The sequence below is a fragment of the Zootoca vivipara genome, chromosome 9 (assembly GCF_963506605.1).
Source record: "Zootoca vivipara chromosome 9, rZooViv1.1, whole genome shotgun sequence".
NCBI lineage: Eukaryota > Metazoa > Chordata > Lepidosauria > Squamata > Lacertidae > Zootoca > Zootoca vivipara.
The window spans coordinates 36,823,445-36,841,578 of NC_083284.1; the positions used below are offsets into that span (position 1 = coordinate 36,823,445).

At 42.0% G+C, this 18,134-nt stretch overlaps 1 protein-coding gene across 1 annotated transcript in view; it reads left to right on the top strand.

The window, feature by feature from the left end:
- The first annotated feature begins 16,210 nt into the window (after positions 1-16,210).
- Positions 16,211-18,134, top strand: part of HHIP (hedgehog interacting protein) — a 70,017-nt gene continuing 68,093 nt past the window's right edge. Inside the window, exon 1 of the mRNA XM_035112464.2 lies at positions 16,211-16,993. Coding sequence (XP_034968355.2) covers positions 16,214-16,993 — 780 coding nt within the window. The 5' untranslated portion in view covers positions 16,211-16,213. The remainder of the gene's footprint in view (positions 16,994-18,134) is intronic.

Here is an 18,134-nt window from a genome sequence, read left to right on the forward strand (position 1 = left end):
CTATGTTTCCAGAACACCTAAAGTGAACGTAAGTAATTTATTCTATGGCTCTCTGGACTTTTACTGCCATGTATTCATGATGTGCTTCAGCTTTTATTAGATGTTTACATATTTTATGTGCTGGATTTCCAGTCATCATTGATAAAGGCTTAAGAGATTTAGCTAAATGGGATATTTCATTTTATTTAATTAGCAAGTACTCATTGCACATTTTATATAAAGCTCCCAACATAGCAGCTAGGAGCCACCACCCCACGTATTCTTTTTGGAAATTACAATAAAACATAACCTCATCAGATCACATTTTCTACAAGGCGGAGACATGGGCAAATATGCTTAACATTATAGCTGATTCGTGCACTGTACAGAACCTAATTTATTAAATGTGATATGCAAAGTATGGTTAAAGTAATTGAAATTGTTTTACATAAACTGTTGGCTGAGCACTCCCCCAAATCAAAGAAGCAACCAACACTTAATGAATGTAAGGCAGCCGTGCCCAAGCTGGTGCCCTGCAGATGCTCTTTGCTAATGTTCTGGGTGGGGATTTCTGGATGCAAATGGTTTTGACCCAAATTATATCGTGCACTCATCTTTGAAAAGTTTAGTCAGACTAAATTCAAACATTTAAAATCCATTTTTGTGCTAAATTTAGAAATGTTTGAAGAAATTGAAATGAGTAGAAAATATGGCACTTGCTAAAGCTATTGTTGTCGTCTAGCTCCGTTTTCTAGAAGCTTTGTGCTTGCCAAAATACAATCTCCAGGCACTTTTGCACTTAATGAATGCTCCGTTTTCAAACAACAAAAGGCTCTCAACCACATTTTGATTTTATTAGTACAAGACCTGATCAAAATGATCCCATCTCTACTGATCTCTGAAGGGATTAATCATATCTGGGAGTAGCAATAGAAGGAACTGTCCAATTTAGTCCTCTCAGGTTCTCATTTTTCCAATCTTAAATTTAGTTCCCCACATTTCTGCAGCAATTTGCAATTTTTTTTATGAAAAGAAAACCTCGTAAAAATTCTTCAGCATTTTAATAATAATAATTTTTTATTTATACCCCGCCCTCCCCAGTCAAAACCGGGCTCAGGGCGGCTCATACCAATAAAATTACAATAAAACATAAAAAGCAATTAATTAAAATACAGTACAGATTAAAATACAGTATTAAAATTTAAAATGCAGCCTCATTTTAAGTAGTCCATAAATCCAAGCCATGAGGGAGGAAAAACACAGGGGTCAGACTAAGTCCAACCCAAAGGCCAGGCGGAACAGCTCTGTCTTGCAGGCCCTGCGGAAAGATGACAAATCCCGCAGGGCCCTGGTCTCCTGTGAAAGAGCATTCCACCAAGTTGGGATTGATACTGAAAAGGCCCTGGCCCTAGTAGAGGCCAATCTAGCCACCTTATGGCTCGGGATCTCCAGAATGTTGTTGTTTGTGGACCTTAAGGTCCTCCGCAGGGCATACCAGGAGAGGCGACCCCGTAGGTACGAGGGTCCCAAGCCGCATAGGGCTTTAAAGGTCAGAACCAGCACCTTAAACTTGATACTGTACTCCACCGGGAGTCAGTGCAGCTGGTAAAGCACTGGATGAATGTGATCCCGCGGCCGGGACCTCGTAAGGAGCCTCGCCGTGGCATTCTGCACCCGCTGGAGTTTCTGGGTCAGCTTCAAGGGCAGCCTCGCGTAGAGCAAGTTACAATAATCAAGCCTGGAGGTGACCGTTGCATGGATCACTGTGGCCAGATCAGGGCGAGAGAGGTAAGGGACCAACTGTTTGATATGGCGGAGATGGAAAAATGCCACCTTTGCTGTGGATGCAACCTGTGCCTCCATGGAAAGGGAGGCGTCGAAGGTTACACCAAAACTCTTGACAGAAGGCGTTGGCACTAATTGAGCCCCTGCAAGAGATTTTAGAGTAGATTTCACCTAATAAACATGTTTATGTAATTTTGACCAATGTACACATTTCTGTAAGTATTTTCTCCTAATAGAGTGCATCTTTGCATGTTATTTTCAATAATGTATTTGCGTTTTTGGAAACTTTTACCTAATATAGTACATTTTTGTAAACACTGGTTGGAGAACTGCTTCACAAAATTTGGATAAGTGTGAATTTGGAAGGGTGGCTGATTTGGAAAGTACATATTTGATAGATTCACCTTTAAATGCCAACTCATTTGAAACCAATGAGTTTCCCCATCCAAAATGGAAAAAATAGTAACCAGGTGCATAAGAAAAAAGGTATTTAGACTACACACATATATACTTTTTGACATTTTAATGTAGACAGTATTGAAACGCTACCATTATAAAATAATACCATTATTGAAACGCTACTATGGGGGGGCGGGGTAGGTTATCTTCATGAAAGTAAAAATCTGATCCTAAAGCTAGACCTCCCTGGAAATTTTGGGTCAGTAAATCTGGATTTCTCACTTGGGCCTAGTTTTAAAGACTATTTTGCTTAAAAAAAACAGATACAATAGTGAATGTGATCCCAACTTTAATACAAATATAAAGAACCCTATAACTATAAAATGTCACAAAATAAATGGAATATGGATGCTAATTCAAGCAACTGAGTTTCTGTAATACGAAGTAGACATCCCTATAAATGTCCTGTTAATACTAATAGAAAAGGCTTTATTACAATATAATAATAATCCACACACCTATGGCTTGTTTCATTTCCATTTTATACTAGTTGTAATGACTTCAGCCTGGAGCATTTCCTGCAGAATAATGACCGGCTGTGTTTAATGGCCCCCAGTTGAGCCTTGGGCCATCAACTCCTCTTAACCAGCCATTAATCTCAAGGAAATACCTCCCATCTCAATTGTTATTGCAGATCTCTGTAGGAAAAATAATGTGGAAATTTTTCAATCAAAATCTGAATGCCACTCTGAAGTTCTCTCTGTCACAGAGTTAAGTCTGACACAATATGTTATAGAGATTAAGAAATCATTCACTTCCATTTCTTTAATACTGTTTCCCAAAATCAACTGAACAAAGGTTCTCTTGGTCAAGGGTTTTCTCAATCTCAATCTCCACCCTGCCTTTTAAAACTTTTCTGAATAATCTGAAGTCTGAGAGTATCCATGTCAGTGAATAATACAAGTATTATAAAATATTCCGCTGCATCTCTAGTTTGTCTCTACTCTGTCATTAATGTAAAAGATCTGAATCAGGCAACCCTAGGGGATTAGTTGACTAAAGTAAGCCCTAGTTCTTTCACAGAATAAGGACTTGACTCAAGTGGCAGACACAGTGGTGATTACAAATCCTTTCCTAGCCACCAAACCCCTGGTCTTCCCTTGGTTTTCATAGACGAATGCAAGATATGATATAGTTGTGATGATGGCTTGAACATAAGTGGAGCAAAACTTGGTACAAATCTGTCCTAACGTGTCTTAGAATCATCTGAAGCAATGATGTTGCATCTCATTGTATCTGCATGGTCTCATCCAACAGAGCTTTTCCAGATGGAATGGGGCTTTTCTTTATTGGTTTATTTAAGGCAGCCTTTGCCATGTGGTGGCTAGGGAAGATGAGACAAGTACAGTGGACGCTCGGGTTGCGAACGTGATCCATGTGGGAGGCGTGTTCACAACCCGCAGCATTCGCAAGCTGCAGCGCCGCATCTGCGCACGCACAGGTCACAATTCAGCGCTTCCTGAAAACACACAACCTGAAGCGGCTGTAACCTGAGGTATGACTGTAGAAAACATCTCGAGGGTGCCAGGTTGGCAAAGACTGACTTAACAGGTTCATAACGCACCCCTCAACAAGCTCCAGGACAGCATTCAACAAGTCAAAATTACAATAAAACAGAGTAAAAAATATGTAACATAAAAGAGTAGTGAAAAGTTGTCAGCAGATAACACAAAGCACTATAAAAGTAAAAGTGGAGGATTGAGAACCCGGGGGGGGGAGGAGGAGGAGGAGGAGGAGGAGGAGGAGGAGGAGGAGGAGGAGGAGGAGGCGGCCTTGGATTATTATCAATCAAAGTGACATCCAGTTTGGTACCAGTCAAGTCTCCCTGCAAAGAGTTTTCCATAGTTGGGATATACCACAAAGTAGATCCTTTCCCTTGCCACTCTCCACTACATTTCACATGGTGCAGGCACCTAAAGAAAGTCCTCGACTAAAAATCCCAGGGTGTGGGCAGTCACATATGAAGACAAAGAGTCCTTCAGGTGTCCTGGTCCCAAGTCATGAAGATCTTTAAAGGTCAAAAATAACACTAAGATGAGCCTGGAAATGAACTGAGTTCCAGTGCATTTCGTGGTACACAAGTATAATGTGAACTTAGTTCTCTTCCAGATGTATTTTGGGCTGATTTCCATTACAAAACCATCTTCAGAAACAGTATTACAGTAATCTACTTTTGGATGTTACAGAACATAGATCCTTGAGGCCAGGCTATTTCTGTTCTGGTGCACCACTCTGAATTGGTAAAATGCAATCCAGAGGCAACCTGGTGTTACTAAGAAGCTTGGTTCAGCTGGAATTCTGCAAGGGCCCTAGGATCATGTTTCTCTTTTTTGACTTTGCTCCGGGCAATTAATGTGATGCCACTGAAAAGTAACAGAGAAGGTAATGCTAGTTTAAGGATAGTATCTCATAGCAGTAGCTATGCATGGAGTTGAACAGTCACATGGACAGCAATGTACGTAGGTGCAAGGTTCATTTGTCCTCAGAACCCTTGCAATATCTCATGCAAACACACACCCTTCTTTGGTCCAGCCCCTTACAACCTCCTTGCCACTTTGCAGGAGGAGGCTATTGATCTGTTTCGTAACAACTCGATACTTGACTTTATTACCATTCAGTGTTCCCTTCCGTGAAGCCTTGTCATTAAGGTAATCAGCCTTGGTGTTACAGTGAAAGCCCATCAGAAAGTTTCTTTTCTATAACTGGACATCTTGCAGATCATCACACTGTTCCAAGATTCAGTCTCATGGGCTTAATGCTCGCTGGACAGCTCCACGTGTCTCCTTTCCAAACTTGCTCTGACCCCATGGATGTTGCAGCTAGCTCCCTTCCCTTGGCTCTTGTGCCTGTCTCCTCTGTTTCTCAGCCACATTTGTTATTTTCTTTGGTTGATCCAAACCCTTGTGAGATGCAGAAGCCAGTTTTATCCCATAAGGAATTAAATCAGCTGCTCCATCCTCACTCAAGCCTACTAGGTGTCCTTTAAGAAACCAGAGGAAGCTAGTTGTCTCTGCAACCTGTGAAGGATCCACCACCCAAGTCAACTGACTCACTGCCAGAGTCCCAGAATGAGATGGAACTGTGCCACCACAGATCACAGTAAAACTCAGAAAACCTCTCTGCCAGTACCCTAGCACCAGCCACTGCTCCATATATGGCAACCTCTGCACAATCTATAATGGGATTTGTGTCAGTATGAGCTTTCCAACCAAGCAACATAGACTTGCATAGCCTGTGTAACTTATGACAACTATGATGTTATTTTTGCACCTCAAGCCACAAAGCCATTTTATTTAGGTTCAACAGAGTCTTGTGGAAGTTCATTGATGTGTTTTTTTAAAAAAGCAATAACACTTACTAGATATTTTGAGTTGTATGCTGTTATTATATTGGTTTCATTTAAGGTCAATGTTAAGAAAAATGCAAACAGTTCTACTAGATCAGAAATTAAAGAGACTGAACATGCTGTTAACAGGTACACCAAGAAACTTACATTAAATGGGTACCCAAAATAAAGTACAGCATTAGCCAAGGATTTTTCACCACTCTTACAAATTTTAAATTATTTTAGCCAATTTCAACATTTAAAAAACTTTCTCTGGTCTCAGACGGGCCATTAAGTCTATGCGTCAGTGATTCACAGTCTGCTGCTAGTCAATAAAATCTGGTTTTAATTCTACACAGCTTTTTAATACAAAAATCAAGTGAAGTTTAATACTTTAAAGTTTTCTCAAGACTGAACAAAGGGAGAAAATATGTCAAGGACATACAAATTAAGGTGACTCACATTCTTTACCACCTGCTTGTTCCTTTCATAGATTGTCCCCAGTCCCCATTACTATAATATGCACTATTATACTGTACAGCATAATTTAGGAATCAATAACTTAAGTTCCTAGGGCCAAAATGGTGACTCATTATTCTGGTTCTGGATACCATCACCATTGCTTTCTTTTAGAACATTGACTGTTATCTTTCAAACTTTTGTTTGTTTGTTATGACAATTAACAATTCAATAAGGTTGCATACACAACTAGTCTACAAGCACTCTACTTTGTTGAGAGTGAAGACAGATATAATATGAAAAAAGTACCTGAAGTCAATTCCTGAGTCACAGCCTGAGCCTGACTTCTTCCTGGTTTTGCCAGATGACAGGTGTGCATGCCAGCACATGGAATGCTCCATCAGCCATGAGATTTCTCTTCCTTACAGACTTTTGTGGGCAGGTGGGGGGAGAGTGTCACATGTATTTGTACCTTATATTAAAAGTAAATGAAACATTTTTTAAAAAAAAGTGCTATAAAAAGTGGAGCAAGTCTTCTTTATGGCCTCAAGGATGCCAGGCTATCAGCATCATCCTCAGCCAACTTTTGCAAATTTGCAGAACCATTTTTTTCAGAGCTTAGCCCCTGCAGAGGAAAGGTACATTTGGACTGTGAGCAGGAACCTTCCAAGTTGGCCCTATTTTTCTAAAAATGTTACATCTCTTCACTTGCAGGGTCCAGTGGAAGTCTAATGACACTACAGAAGAACAAATGTGAAAGCCAACAGAAGATAAATATGACAACATCCCATTGAAATCCCATGTGGCTTAGTCTGCAATTCTATTCAATTCAATTAATAGAGAAGAAACTCCATTGAACACAATGGTACATTTCTGAGTAAACATGTATCACATCGCATGTTTAGACATGAACGTTCAGTTGCCTAATATTTTTCTGGACTGTGACCCAAATGCACATGAATGTGAAATTTCTCTCTTTACATTACATGAATTAAGTGGATAATAATTTGCACATAGAGCTTGTGTGTTTCTCTTGAGGTTATGGAAGTATTTTGTTCATTAGCAAGAAAAATTATTGGTGCAATTTATTATAATTAAATCCTTATGCACTGTGGTTAGAAAATGGTTTATGTTGGCTACACCCATTCTCCTGTGTGGTATGAGGATACCATTTTGAGCAGTTTAAAAGAGGAATGCAGCACTGACCTTTCCCATATCCCTCACAGTAAGGTTCCTTGCAGCTGAAGCTAGGACGTAATATGGAGCATGTGGAATGGATTTTCCTAGTCATGGAGCATTTGGGTTACAGTAAAAAATGATGATTTTTGCAAAGGCACACTAATTTGACAAATACCAACATTTTTGTGAGACCAGAGTTTCCTCCAAACCTGAATGTGTGTGGTTGCACACAAATATGCTAAATGGATGGTGAAATTGCATTTGTCTACAGGACTGATGGAGAGGTAGAAATTGTGGGCAGACATGTAAAACGCTTGGGATGTGTACTTGGAGAGGAGGTCACAATCTGCAGCGATACTTATGCTAATGACAGGTAGTGTATTATTGCACAATGGATTTACATGGGTGTCTTAACTCTTCATTCTCTTCCTGTTTAGTTTTTTCCCCTTTCTATCTCGTTCTCTCTTCCCTTTCTGATTGGGAAAAAAATCTAACAATATTGTTTTTGGGTTATGCTAGATTTTTGAAATTGCCTCATTTGTCAGATAAGCAAAATATTGTTTTGCTCATGAAAAATGGGCAGCCACATCTAATCCAGTGTAATGTAATCCCCAATGTAATTAAATGAAAATTGGAAACGCTTCTGCCTAATTCAAAATAGCCAATGATGACAGTTGATTCTTAATGAAACGATGTTTCTGCGTAATAATTTATGCAATTGACCAATTCATTATGTCAGTGATGAAATGTTCTGCCTAATTCAGGAAAGACTGCTTATTCCATGAAGTAAACAACAATGTTACCAGTCTGCAAATTAGGCAGTACGCTTATATAACTTGGGGAGAGTATTTGCATGAATCATAAATCACACATTTTGTTATATTCCATGAACAAAGCATATTAAAATTGTTTTTAATGAACAAAACAATGTTGTTAACCACCCTGAGGAAAATGCCAAAAGTGGGATAGGAATTCCTAAAACAAATAAAAATACACAAAAAACCCAATTAAAATTAAATGTTTCAGTAGACAACACTGTAACCCCTCAGCTCCATCAGGATCTGGCACAGTTTGACAGCCCCAGATGCAAAAGAATGAGGAGGAAGGAACAGGTGCAGATGTGGGGACTGGAAGGGCTGAAGGACAGAGGTCCTCCCCTTGTGACTCTAGGTATCAGAGAGAAAGCAGACCTGCTAGCTCTCCCCAACACCCCTCCCATGGAGCACAACACCTCAGCAGGAAAGGGAAGATCCTTCAACCAACCAGAGGAAAGGACAGAACAGGATGAGGTGGCGGCAAAGCTGGAGGCAGAGGGGTAGAATATAGTCTTCTTGCTGAGAACTAGGCAACACTTTTAGATATACTCCCCTCCCCAAGATAGTGCATGCATGTGCATGTGCCGAGGAACTGTAGGGGGGGGGAGAGAGTTTTGTAAGTGATCTCATCCTGTTGAAGGATGGTTGTGTCAACTGTTGGGACATCTTTGTACCTCCCATTCAGTTATAAACCTCTTGCCTTGCTCATGTTCCTTGGAATTTTGACTTCTGGTCCTTGTGCTTGCTGCTGAGCTATTGGCCTTAATAAAGATATTTTCTTTACTTTCAAGGAAGAGTTGTTGTCGTCATGTTTTGAGCCTGCGGTAACTTTACAAAATGTGTTGTTACAGCTACTGGGCAACTGTCTAGTTGTAAACTGAATGCTATCCTTAGTCAGAGGATATTCAGGGAATGATTAGGGATTAATGAGAAATCTGATTCAGTTGACATTTAAAGATGAACCTCCCTAAATTACACTTTCTGGGAGGGAAACCTGAGAACTGAAACATAGCCATCCATAAAAATTTATACTTCTCCAAATTTTGCAATACAGTTCTCCAGTCAAGAAATGTGCATAAAAATACATATACTACAATATGTGTGCATAGAAAAGCATATATTAGTGAAAAGAACATATAAAAAGGAAATTATATTGGGGATAATTGCTTTGCAAATTTTTGTGTATTAGGCAAAATTGCATTCAAAAATGTGTAAATCAGGAGAAATTTGTGCTAAGATGCTGATGAATTTTCTTGAGGACATTAAAAATACCTGGAACCAGTCAAAATGGGTGCAAAAAGGATGCAGAAGTGGCAATATTTGCCACAGTGTAACACCATAGGTGGAGATTGGGAAGGATGGGTGGAGAGAGGGGTGGCCCATGCTGTATCGCCGCCTGAGACAAAACAGGAAGATACCTCCCCACCCCACCACCGCAAAAGCTCTACACACACACCGCTGAAACTTCCTTTACCTAGGTCACATGGCAGTGCCCAAAAAGCAGCAATGTTGACAGTTTCTGGTAAGATTTCACGGAGCTCTTGTGAAATCTCACAAGATTTTTGCAAGATCTTGCCAGAAGCTGCTGCCGCTTCGCCGCCAGCAGTGGAGGTGAGTAGGTACCTATAGGAGTGCCACCTCTTTGGGTTCTGGCACCTTAGGCAGCTGCCCCATCCTGCCTCATAGGTGGACCAGCTCTGAGTGGAGGGATACCGCCACCCAATCCACAGAGCCCAGCAAAAAGTGAGGTTAGATTGCAGCCTAACCTGAGTAAGATATATTGATATTGTTGCCACCTAGTGCCCAAAAGACAAATCCCTTTGTTTATAAAAGTCAAGACTAAGAATGCTTGAGTTTAAGGTGTGTCCCCCACCCTCCAAAATGTGAGGGACATGCAAATAAAGAACAAAATTTAGCACAGTCATTACTTAACATTGCTGGCATGGACACAACATGAATGTGTTCACAAGTGGCCAAAGTTGCCAAAAACAGGAAGTGCTCTTTGACATGAATAAGACAAAAGAAGGCCGGTTGTTCAGTTCATCCATGTTTGAATTTTTTAAAGTCCAAAACTGTTAGTAGATGAACTCATAATTGGCACAGATAGGGTTATATGAAGCTATGTGTTCAGTAATCTGGAAAATGTTGTTTTATGGATCTGTCATGACATAAATTATGCTAATGTAGTATGAGTTTAAAGCACAATACTTAACAGAGCTTGAGAGAGAAAAATATTGGCTATGGGAAAGGCACTAAGCAGGCTGGAACACAGCCTGGGTTACAGTTCATTAATACATGGCGAAATAAACAATATATAGAAGGCGGAAAGAGTGAACTGTTTCCATGATTTGCACTAGATTTATTCCTGTGCCGCAATGTGTATGTTAAAAAAGGTGCATGGGAATTTCTTGCTGAAAAATAATACCAGGAATTATTCTTCAAACCTGATCAACATCTCCCCCCCCACCTGATTTCTCAAAAGACTGACACCATCGCTAAACAAGTAATCAAAACCAATTTTAACTACTTGTTACAACAGTGGGTAAAAGTAGGTGAAGTTACCATCCTAGAAGAGTAGAAGAAGAAGAGTTTGGATTTGATATCCCACTTTATCACTACCCGAAGGAGTCTCAAAGCGGCTAACAATCTCCTTTCCCCTCCTCCCCAACAGACACCCTGTGAGGTGGGTGGGGCTGAGAGACTTCAAAGAAGTGTGACTAGCCCAAGATCACCCAGCAGCTGCATGTGGAGGAGCGGAGACGCGAACCCGGTTCCCCAGATTACAAGTCTACTGCTCTTAACCACTACACCACACTGGCTGAAAAGGAGTGAAGACAATGTGATCAGTTATGTTGCTGCGACTGCTAAAACTTGCAATGTGTGGTCCATTGTACAGTAGATATGGTACTACAATTAGTCTTGGGCCAACAAACTGCCTAGTGATTTTCATAAACAGGCTAGATGAGAGGGTGGAGGGTGTTATTAAATCTCAATGACAGCAATTTCAGAGATATTAATATAGGTCAACCATCATACACTATTAATTAGAAAACCTTATAACCTACAGTACATTTGGGAGCCATAGGCACAAGAAACTGGGATGCAATGTGCTGTATATTCTAAGCAATACCAAGTGGTTGCGCTGGGAAGATTGTTACCTGGATTATAAGTCTTCTATCTGTTTTATAATGTAAATTTATTTGGGATGCCTCGTATGAAACAATTCATAAATTAACTTTAAAAAAAGGATAATCTTTAAAGCAAAACAGGCAGGTGCTTAAAAGGCCTAAGTTGAGGTGTTTTTCTTAAAGAGACAAACTTCAGTTCAGTTTCTGTTTCTTTTCCATTAGTACTGGGGCTTTGAATATATCTGGATTGACTAGTATATATGCGATCCCATTTTCAATCTACTTTTGTACAAGGGAAGCAACACCTGTGTAGTAAAGTACATATGTATATATATTTTAATCAGAAAGAGCCTAGAGCAAGTGGTTTCAACATCTGTAAACCCTTCTCACATCTTGGGCTATGTATTTATTTACTATTATTATTTTGAAATATGGTTGGTTCTGCCATAAGTTCAGTCAGAGTTCATAAGGGCTTGATGTGCCTTTGGTAGAATTCTTTAGGGATAAAGTAGTTTTATTCTCATATCCGAAATTCCTGAACAAATTGGCATCTGAATTTGATCTCAGTGACTGCATCAACCTGCTTACATTTTCTCTTAGAACAAATATTTTTAAAAATAACAAACTAAAATCTTAATTCACATATTTACCTAGAAACAGCCGTGACACTAACACCTGGAGTATTTGTAGCACATGTAGAATAATCCAGGAAGGTGAGTATTTCTTCTCAGAATATTTTTAAGTGGTTTAATGTCAGCGGGTAAACTTTGGTGACTTAGCACCTGTCAGACTCTGGATGCAACCCCATTCTTGAGATATGCTGGCTGCAGGACGGGATGGGGGTATTAGTATACAGCAGTCCCACTTCAAGATGTGCATACTCCACCAGTGAAGATCTGTAAGCAAAATTTTGCAGATACATCAGCACAAGTCCAGGTTGGCATATTTGTACGGTATTGCTGATACAACTTCACCAGTGAAGGGATGACTCAAGCCACGTGGAAATGGGACCATGATAGGAGGTTGTCAGGTCCTGTGCTTCCTCAGATCCTACCTCCAACACTGGCAAGTTATGGAGTAAGTCAAACTCCATTAACTGAACTCAATGGAGAGCAAAAACCACCATCTTCCAATTTACCCACTTTGCCACAGTGGATAATCCAGACTAATTTGGCACCCTGTCATGCCAACACTAGCAAATAAATTATTGACAAGGAGACCATAACTCAGAAGACAGGGTGCAAATATTGAGAACCCTTAGAACACACAATACATCAATTCGGTGGCAGGAACTATGGAGACAGAACATTTTGTATTAAAAAGGGAACTTTTTGTTCAACTAGGCCACAGAACACAAATAGGAAGACTTTACAATATGATTGATATTTCCTTTTCAGTTGAGAATAAACAATCCATGTTTCATCCTCGTGTACATCTGATGTAAGAATTGTTTATGAACTGGATGCAATGAGAGGTTGCAGGCACAGCTGCTCATAAACCCTGATAAATACTTAATTTATCATGACACTAAAGGGAAAGGAAATAATTTTTATCTGTTCATTAGTCATTCAGCTACTGGGCTAGCCCTGCACAAGTTACACAGACCACATTTCAGTTTCAATGTGGCTTATATTTTACTGCTTCCTTCTCACTTAGTTAAACTGGGAGGTGTGCGGCTGATAAGGTTTTTATGTACTCCTGCATTACCTTTTTCTTTCTTAACATCTCAAGATGTTGCAAAGCACAAGATATTGCTGGCAATAACATTCAGAGTGAGCCTTGAGCTCAACAAATTTCACAGTTCCACATGGTGCAATTTCTAGCTGTTGCCAAAAGGAAACGAATGCATTTGATTTGCAAATTTGAAAAGCTCTGTTTGTGTCAGCCTCAAAATTTCCACAGCACCAGCCTTAAACTGATAGCACATGTTGCATAGGGAAGATTTATGGAACCCACCTAGTGAGCTCTGATCCTTCCACTCATCTAGTAGTACATGTGTATATCATAGAAGCATCCAGTTAACATCAGGAAAACTCATGAAATGAGAATAATCGGTTTTGCAGCCTATTTTACATTAAACCAAAAAGAGAAGAGATCCCTCTGCTCCTTCTCACCTGTAAAACCAGTGGTGCCTTTCCCCCAGTGCACAGAAGTTACATGCACAGAAAAAGATATAAAGAATAAAGAACATGCATATACATTCTGCACATACTTGTTCTACTGACCCTGTCAAAACTTCCAATGAGTCAGTGCCATCAAGTAGATCACCGAATGAAGTGAAAAAGGATTAATTACAACAGAGAATGAAGAGAAGCAAAATGAATAATTATCAGTCATGGACAATGCAATTGAATTTAAGGAAGAAGAGGAAGATGCATGCATTATTGTTCCCCCAGTGAGAAGGAGGGATCAGGACACCTGTTTGATTCAAGGAGTCCTCACAGAAGAACCAGTATGGAATAATGTCCTCCCAATGAGAGAGGGAGGGCAGGATCCATACTGGGGCTAGAATTTAGAGGGGGGGAACTGAGATAGGGCTAGAAAGGGGAAAGATAACTGGATGGTTTTGTGCTACAATATTTAAAGAATTGGGGAGACAGCAGGGGAGGATTAAGGAAGAATGGTGGGTAGGGTGGGACAGAGTGGGAGGGATGAGGGGTATTAATGGATGTAATTTTTATTGATGGATTTGAATGGTCCGAAACTGGAATGACTTATGGAACTTGCTGAAACATCTGGGAGACCCTGAGCCCAGGGGAAGGGGGTTGTATTAGTCTTAAGTGTTAAATGTTATTATGATATTATTATTTGAATTTATGGGAAATCTTTGGTAATAAAATTTAGGCTAAAGGGAAAAATAGAAGATTGAAGGATGGGAAATAAATTATTGATTGGGATTAACTGATTAATTATTGGTGGAATATAGTTGATGTTTCTAGAATAGAATAATTGAAAGATCATGATAAAAGGTATTAGACTGAATTAAGATATAAGATGGAAATTGCTTAAATAGAATTCTAAAGTGGACCCAGTGAGAGGGGAATTGAGGAAGTCAACAATGTTAAGTAAAAATGTAACAAATGATGTTTTTCTTTTTTATGTTTTATTTTTGTTTTATTGTTTTGTTTTGTTTTTGGTCTTTTTGTGTTTTTGCCTTTGTAATGTTTTTTTTTGTATTTTGGCAATATTGGAAAACGAATAAAAATTATTTGGAAAAAAGAAGATCACGGAATGTAACCTTCAAATGACTTTAGGACATGTTAATAACATATACAAAACAGTGTATTTTGGAAAGGTGTTTTTCTGTTTGCAGTGGATGTGGACATCTCTTAAAATATCTTAACCAAATTTTGAGGATAATGGTTTCTAAGATCAAGGAACAGGTTTTCATCGATGGTGGGCTGAACCATTAAAAACTGCACTAGTTTGAACCACAACTTTAAAAACTGCACTATTTTTGTTTGTATGTTTCTGTGAACTCCTGAGCAGCAGAGGGCATGAGGCTGCTAGCTAATTGAAGTAGCCCATGCACTGCTTCTGTAGAGCCAGTTTCTGGGTGCTTCAGTCCATGCTAGGCCCCTTCCACCTCACAGGGATAAAGAAAGGCTATAAAATGTGTACAAAAACATTATTTACTTATTTGAAAATTATGGATCTCCTATTGTTGATATCCAAGGGAATGAACAATTAAAGACCAAAGACATGCATCATTATATACAATCACATAATTAAAAAACAAGCAAAGAAAAAACAAAAAACACCCTAGTGGTGTTAAAAACAACATCCATTGGGGATGAAAAACCATATGGAGCAAATCAAATAAATAGGATAGACTTGGCCTGGTGCCTAAACAATAGCTGGAGAGGCAGTAGGTGGATCTCCTTTGGGAAGGAGATCCATTATTAATATTCCCTGTTTAGGAAAGCTTTTAATCTTTAAGAAATTAGTGTATTTTAATATTTCTGTTGGAAGCTGCCCAGAGTGGCTGGGGAAACCCAGCCAGATGGGCGGGGTATAAATAATATAGTAGTAGTAGTAGTAGTAGTAGTATTGGGGAGCAAAGAGATAAAGACAGACACAACCCCAGAGTTTTTCCTCTCTCTAGCAGCTGTCCACCAAATCTCTGCAGGTGAGGGCTCCCAGAAGAGGACATTTAATTTATTATTTTGTTTAACAAAATTTATAACACTACTTGATTATAATAAAACCTCTAAGCAGGTTTACAGGAAATATTAAAATCACATTATTACTGTTAATATTAAAATTAACAGTAAAGACGCCTCAACAACTACACACTGGGATCCGATAGGCTTGCCTTAGTAAAAATGTTCTCAGCAAGTGCCAATTTTTTTATAAAAAAAAAAAAGAGTATTGAGAAGGCGCCTGCCTGATGCCAACCAGCAGGGAGTTGCAAAGTGTAGCTGCTGCCACAAATGCAGGAGGAGAATTATGCAGCACCTGTAACCATGCCAGTTCTGCAGAGCGGCCAAGTGGACTACCTCACACTATGTTGAATTAATTGAAAGCACAGGAGGTCTGCAGGCATTGGAGCGTTGGGCCAGGCCAAGAGGGTCATCTAATCCAACCCCTTGCAATGGACAAATCTTTTTTTGGGGGGGGGCTTCTATTCTTGAGTCCTGCTCAAGAAAGGCCCCTGGGGCCACGGGCTGGCTATTCCCTCAAGTTTCCTCACTCGCCTCTTTCCTGTCCCTCCTCACCGCGGCTGCTTCCATTGTCGCTGCCGGACCTTCCTCTCAGCCAACTGTAGCTGCTGCTTAAGTGCCCCCCCCCCCAAAAAAAACCCGCCGCTCTCTCTCTGCTTCCTCAGGTAATTTGGCTCAGCGCGCGCGAGCGCGCCAACCAGTCAGCCAGCCGGCCCGCCAGACATCCGTGCTCGCACCCCGTGACCGTCGGCTTCCCTTCTCCGCCCCCCCGCCTCCTGCGCGCGCGCATGGCCACACACGCACGCACGCTCTCTCGCTCTTCTCCCCGCTAGTCCCTCTTTTCGGTGACGTGAAGGGGCGCGCGGTGGCAGCACCTCCCCGCGCGCTGCTTAAAAATAAGAAGAAAAGAGGGAGCGAAACATGAGAGCCCTAGTGAGCTCCAGCTCCCGCCGGCAGCAGCAGAGGAGGCATCACCCCAGCCAGGCTGTCCTCGCTGAATTGCGGGCGGCCGCCTTTCTATGGAACGACCAGAAGGGACTTGCTGCTGCTGCTGCTGCCACCACCGCCACGACCACCTCCTCGTCGTCGTCTTCTCTTTCGCGCGCCGACGCAGGAGCCCTTAGCGCCGGCAATTTCGACGCCTCAGCCGCGCCAACTAAACCGGCGGCCGCAAACTTCCCCGCGCAAACTGCGCGGCACCTTTCCCTCGCCCCCCCCCCTTTACACCACACGCAAAGTGCGCTCCCTCCCCCCTTTTGGTCCCTCAGACATCACTCGCCCCCCCTGCAGCCCTCCTTGGAGGCCTCCCCCCAATCCTCTCTTTCTCCCCCCTCCCCGGGATCTAAGGGGTTTCCCCACACACACACAACACGGAAAGCTCTCGCTCTTGGATTTGCTTTGGGATTTGCCAGTGAAGCTCGCGGAGGCATGGTCGCTCTGAAGATGCTCCCGCTCAAGCTGCTCTTGGTGGCCGTGGTCCTCTGCTTCTTCGAGGGGGAGGCCCGCTTTGGGGAGAGCGGGGGGGCCAAGAGGAGAAGGTGCCTGAACGGCAGCCCCCCCAGGCGCCTCAAGAAGCGAGACAGGAGGCTGATGCTGCTGGAGCCGCCCCTCGGAGGGGAGCTCGTGTGCCGGGGCTTCTACCCTCGCCTCTCCTGCTGCCCCAGGGCGGACAGCCAGGGCTCGCTGCACGTGGAGAACAAGGTAAGGCGTGCGGCGGCGGGTGGGAGGGCTGCACACTCCGGGGCTCACCTGAGCAGGAGGAGGAGGAGGATTTTGGATCTGTAAGACGTGGGGGGGGGTCCTCCTCGTGATCTGGGAGGGTGGAAGGAGACTCTTTGGGGAGAACCAAGGAGAGGTGGACCTGTATCTCTCCTCTTCAGTAGGCTTGCAAAGGTGATGAGGAGGCCAATTAGGTGAGGAGGCCAGCAGCTCTGGCGAGGTGTCAAAGGTGGCCTGAGCTTGGGTGCTTCATCAGATGCACGAAGCAGTAGAGGAGAAAGGGGGGGGGATAGGTAGACGTCTTCACCTGGACTGATTTCTGTTGGCCAAGGAGCCCATGAAACTCTGGAGTGGCTCAGATCTTCTTCATCAACCCACATGTTAGCCCACACTCAGGCTTAGCAAAGGAGAGAGGGCTGCAATCCCAAACGGACTTTTGGGCGGGAATAAACTCCGTTGAACTTTCTTGCAAGTGAACTTCAATTGGCTCGCACTGTAAGCCCCATTAAGTATAGTTTGACTTAGTTTTGAGCATAAACGTGTAAGAAAGATAACGCTGCTGTTTCTCTTGGATACTGGCAGCTTTGATACTGTTGTGCCCTTGTTTCCTTTCCGTCTCTTCTAGGATGGGGTGCTAATTTCAGGAGCACACTGTGTGTGTGTGTGTGTGTGTGTGTGTGTGTGTGTTGGTTCCTACAGGTTTCTGTTGTCCCTCAAGCACGACAGTCATTGGAAAACTTGTTACAAGGTTTTGGTTGGTCACTGATGCTGGGTCTTCAGAGATTGGCGATGTCAAAATCTGGACGCGGGGCAGATAAGTAGTTTGTACAAAAAAACCCCAAACAGGTTAACAAGCAGGTTAACAATTTAGGATAACAATTTATTTGGGGGGGGGTTAAAATTGGGAAAGTGTACTGCTGTATAGTGAAGGGATGCCGTAGCCCCTGGAAGCCCCAATTGTCAGGTGGTCCCATCTAGAAGAGAGCAGAAAAAAGCTGAGTTAGAAAACAGGTAGACTTTCGTCCCGGTCTGGATGAGACATGGGACGGGATGGGGGGGCAGAGATGCTGCCAATAAAGTCTGGAGGGTTTTCTTGGAGTCAGTCAACGCTCCCTGGCAGCCG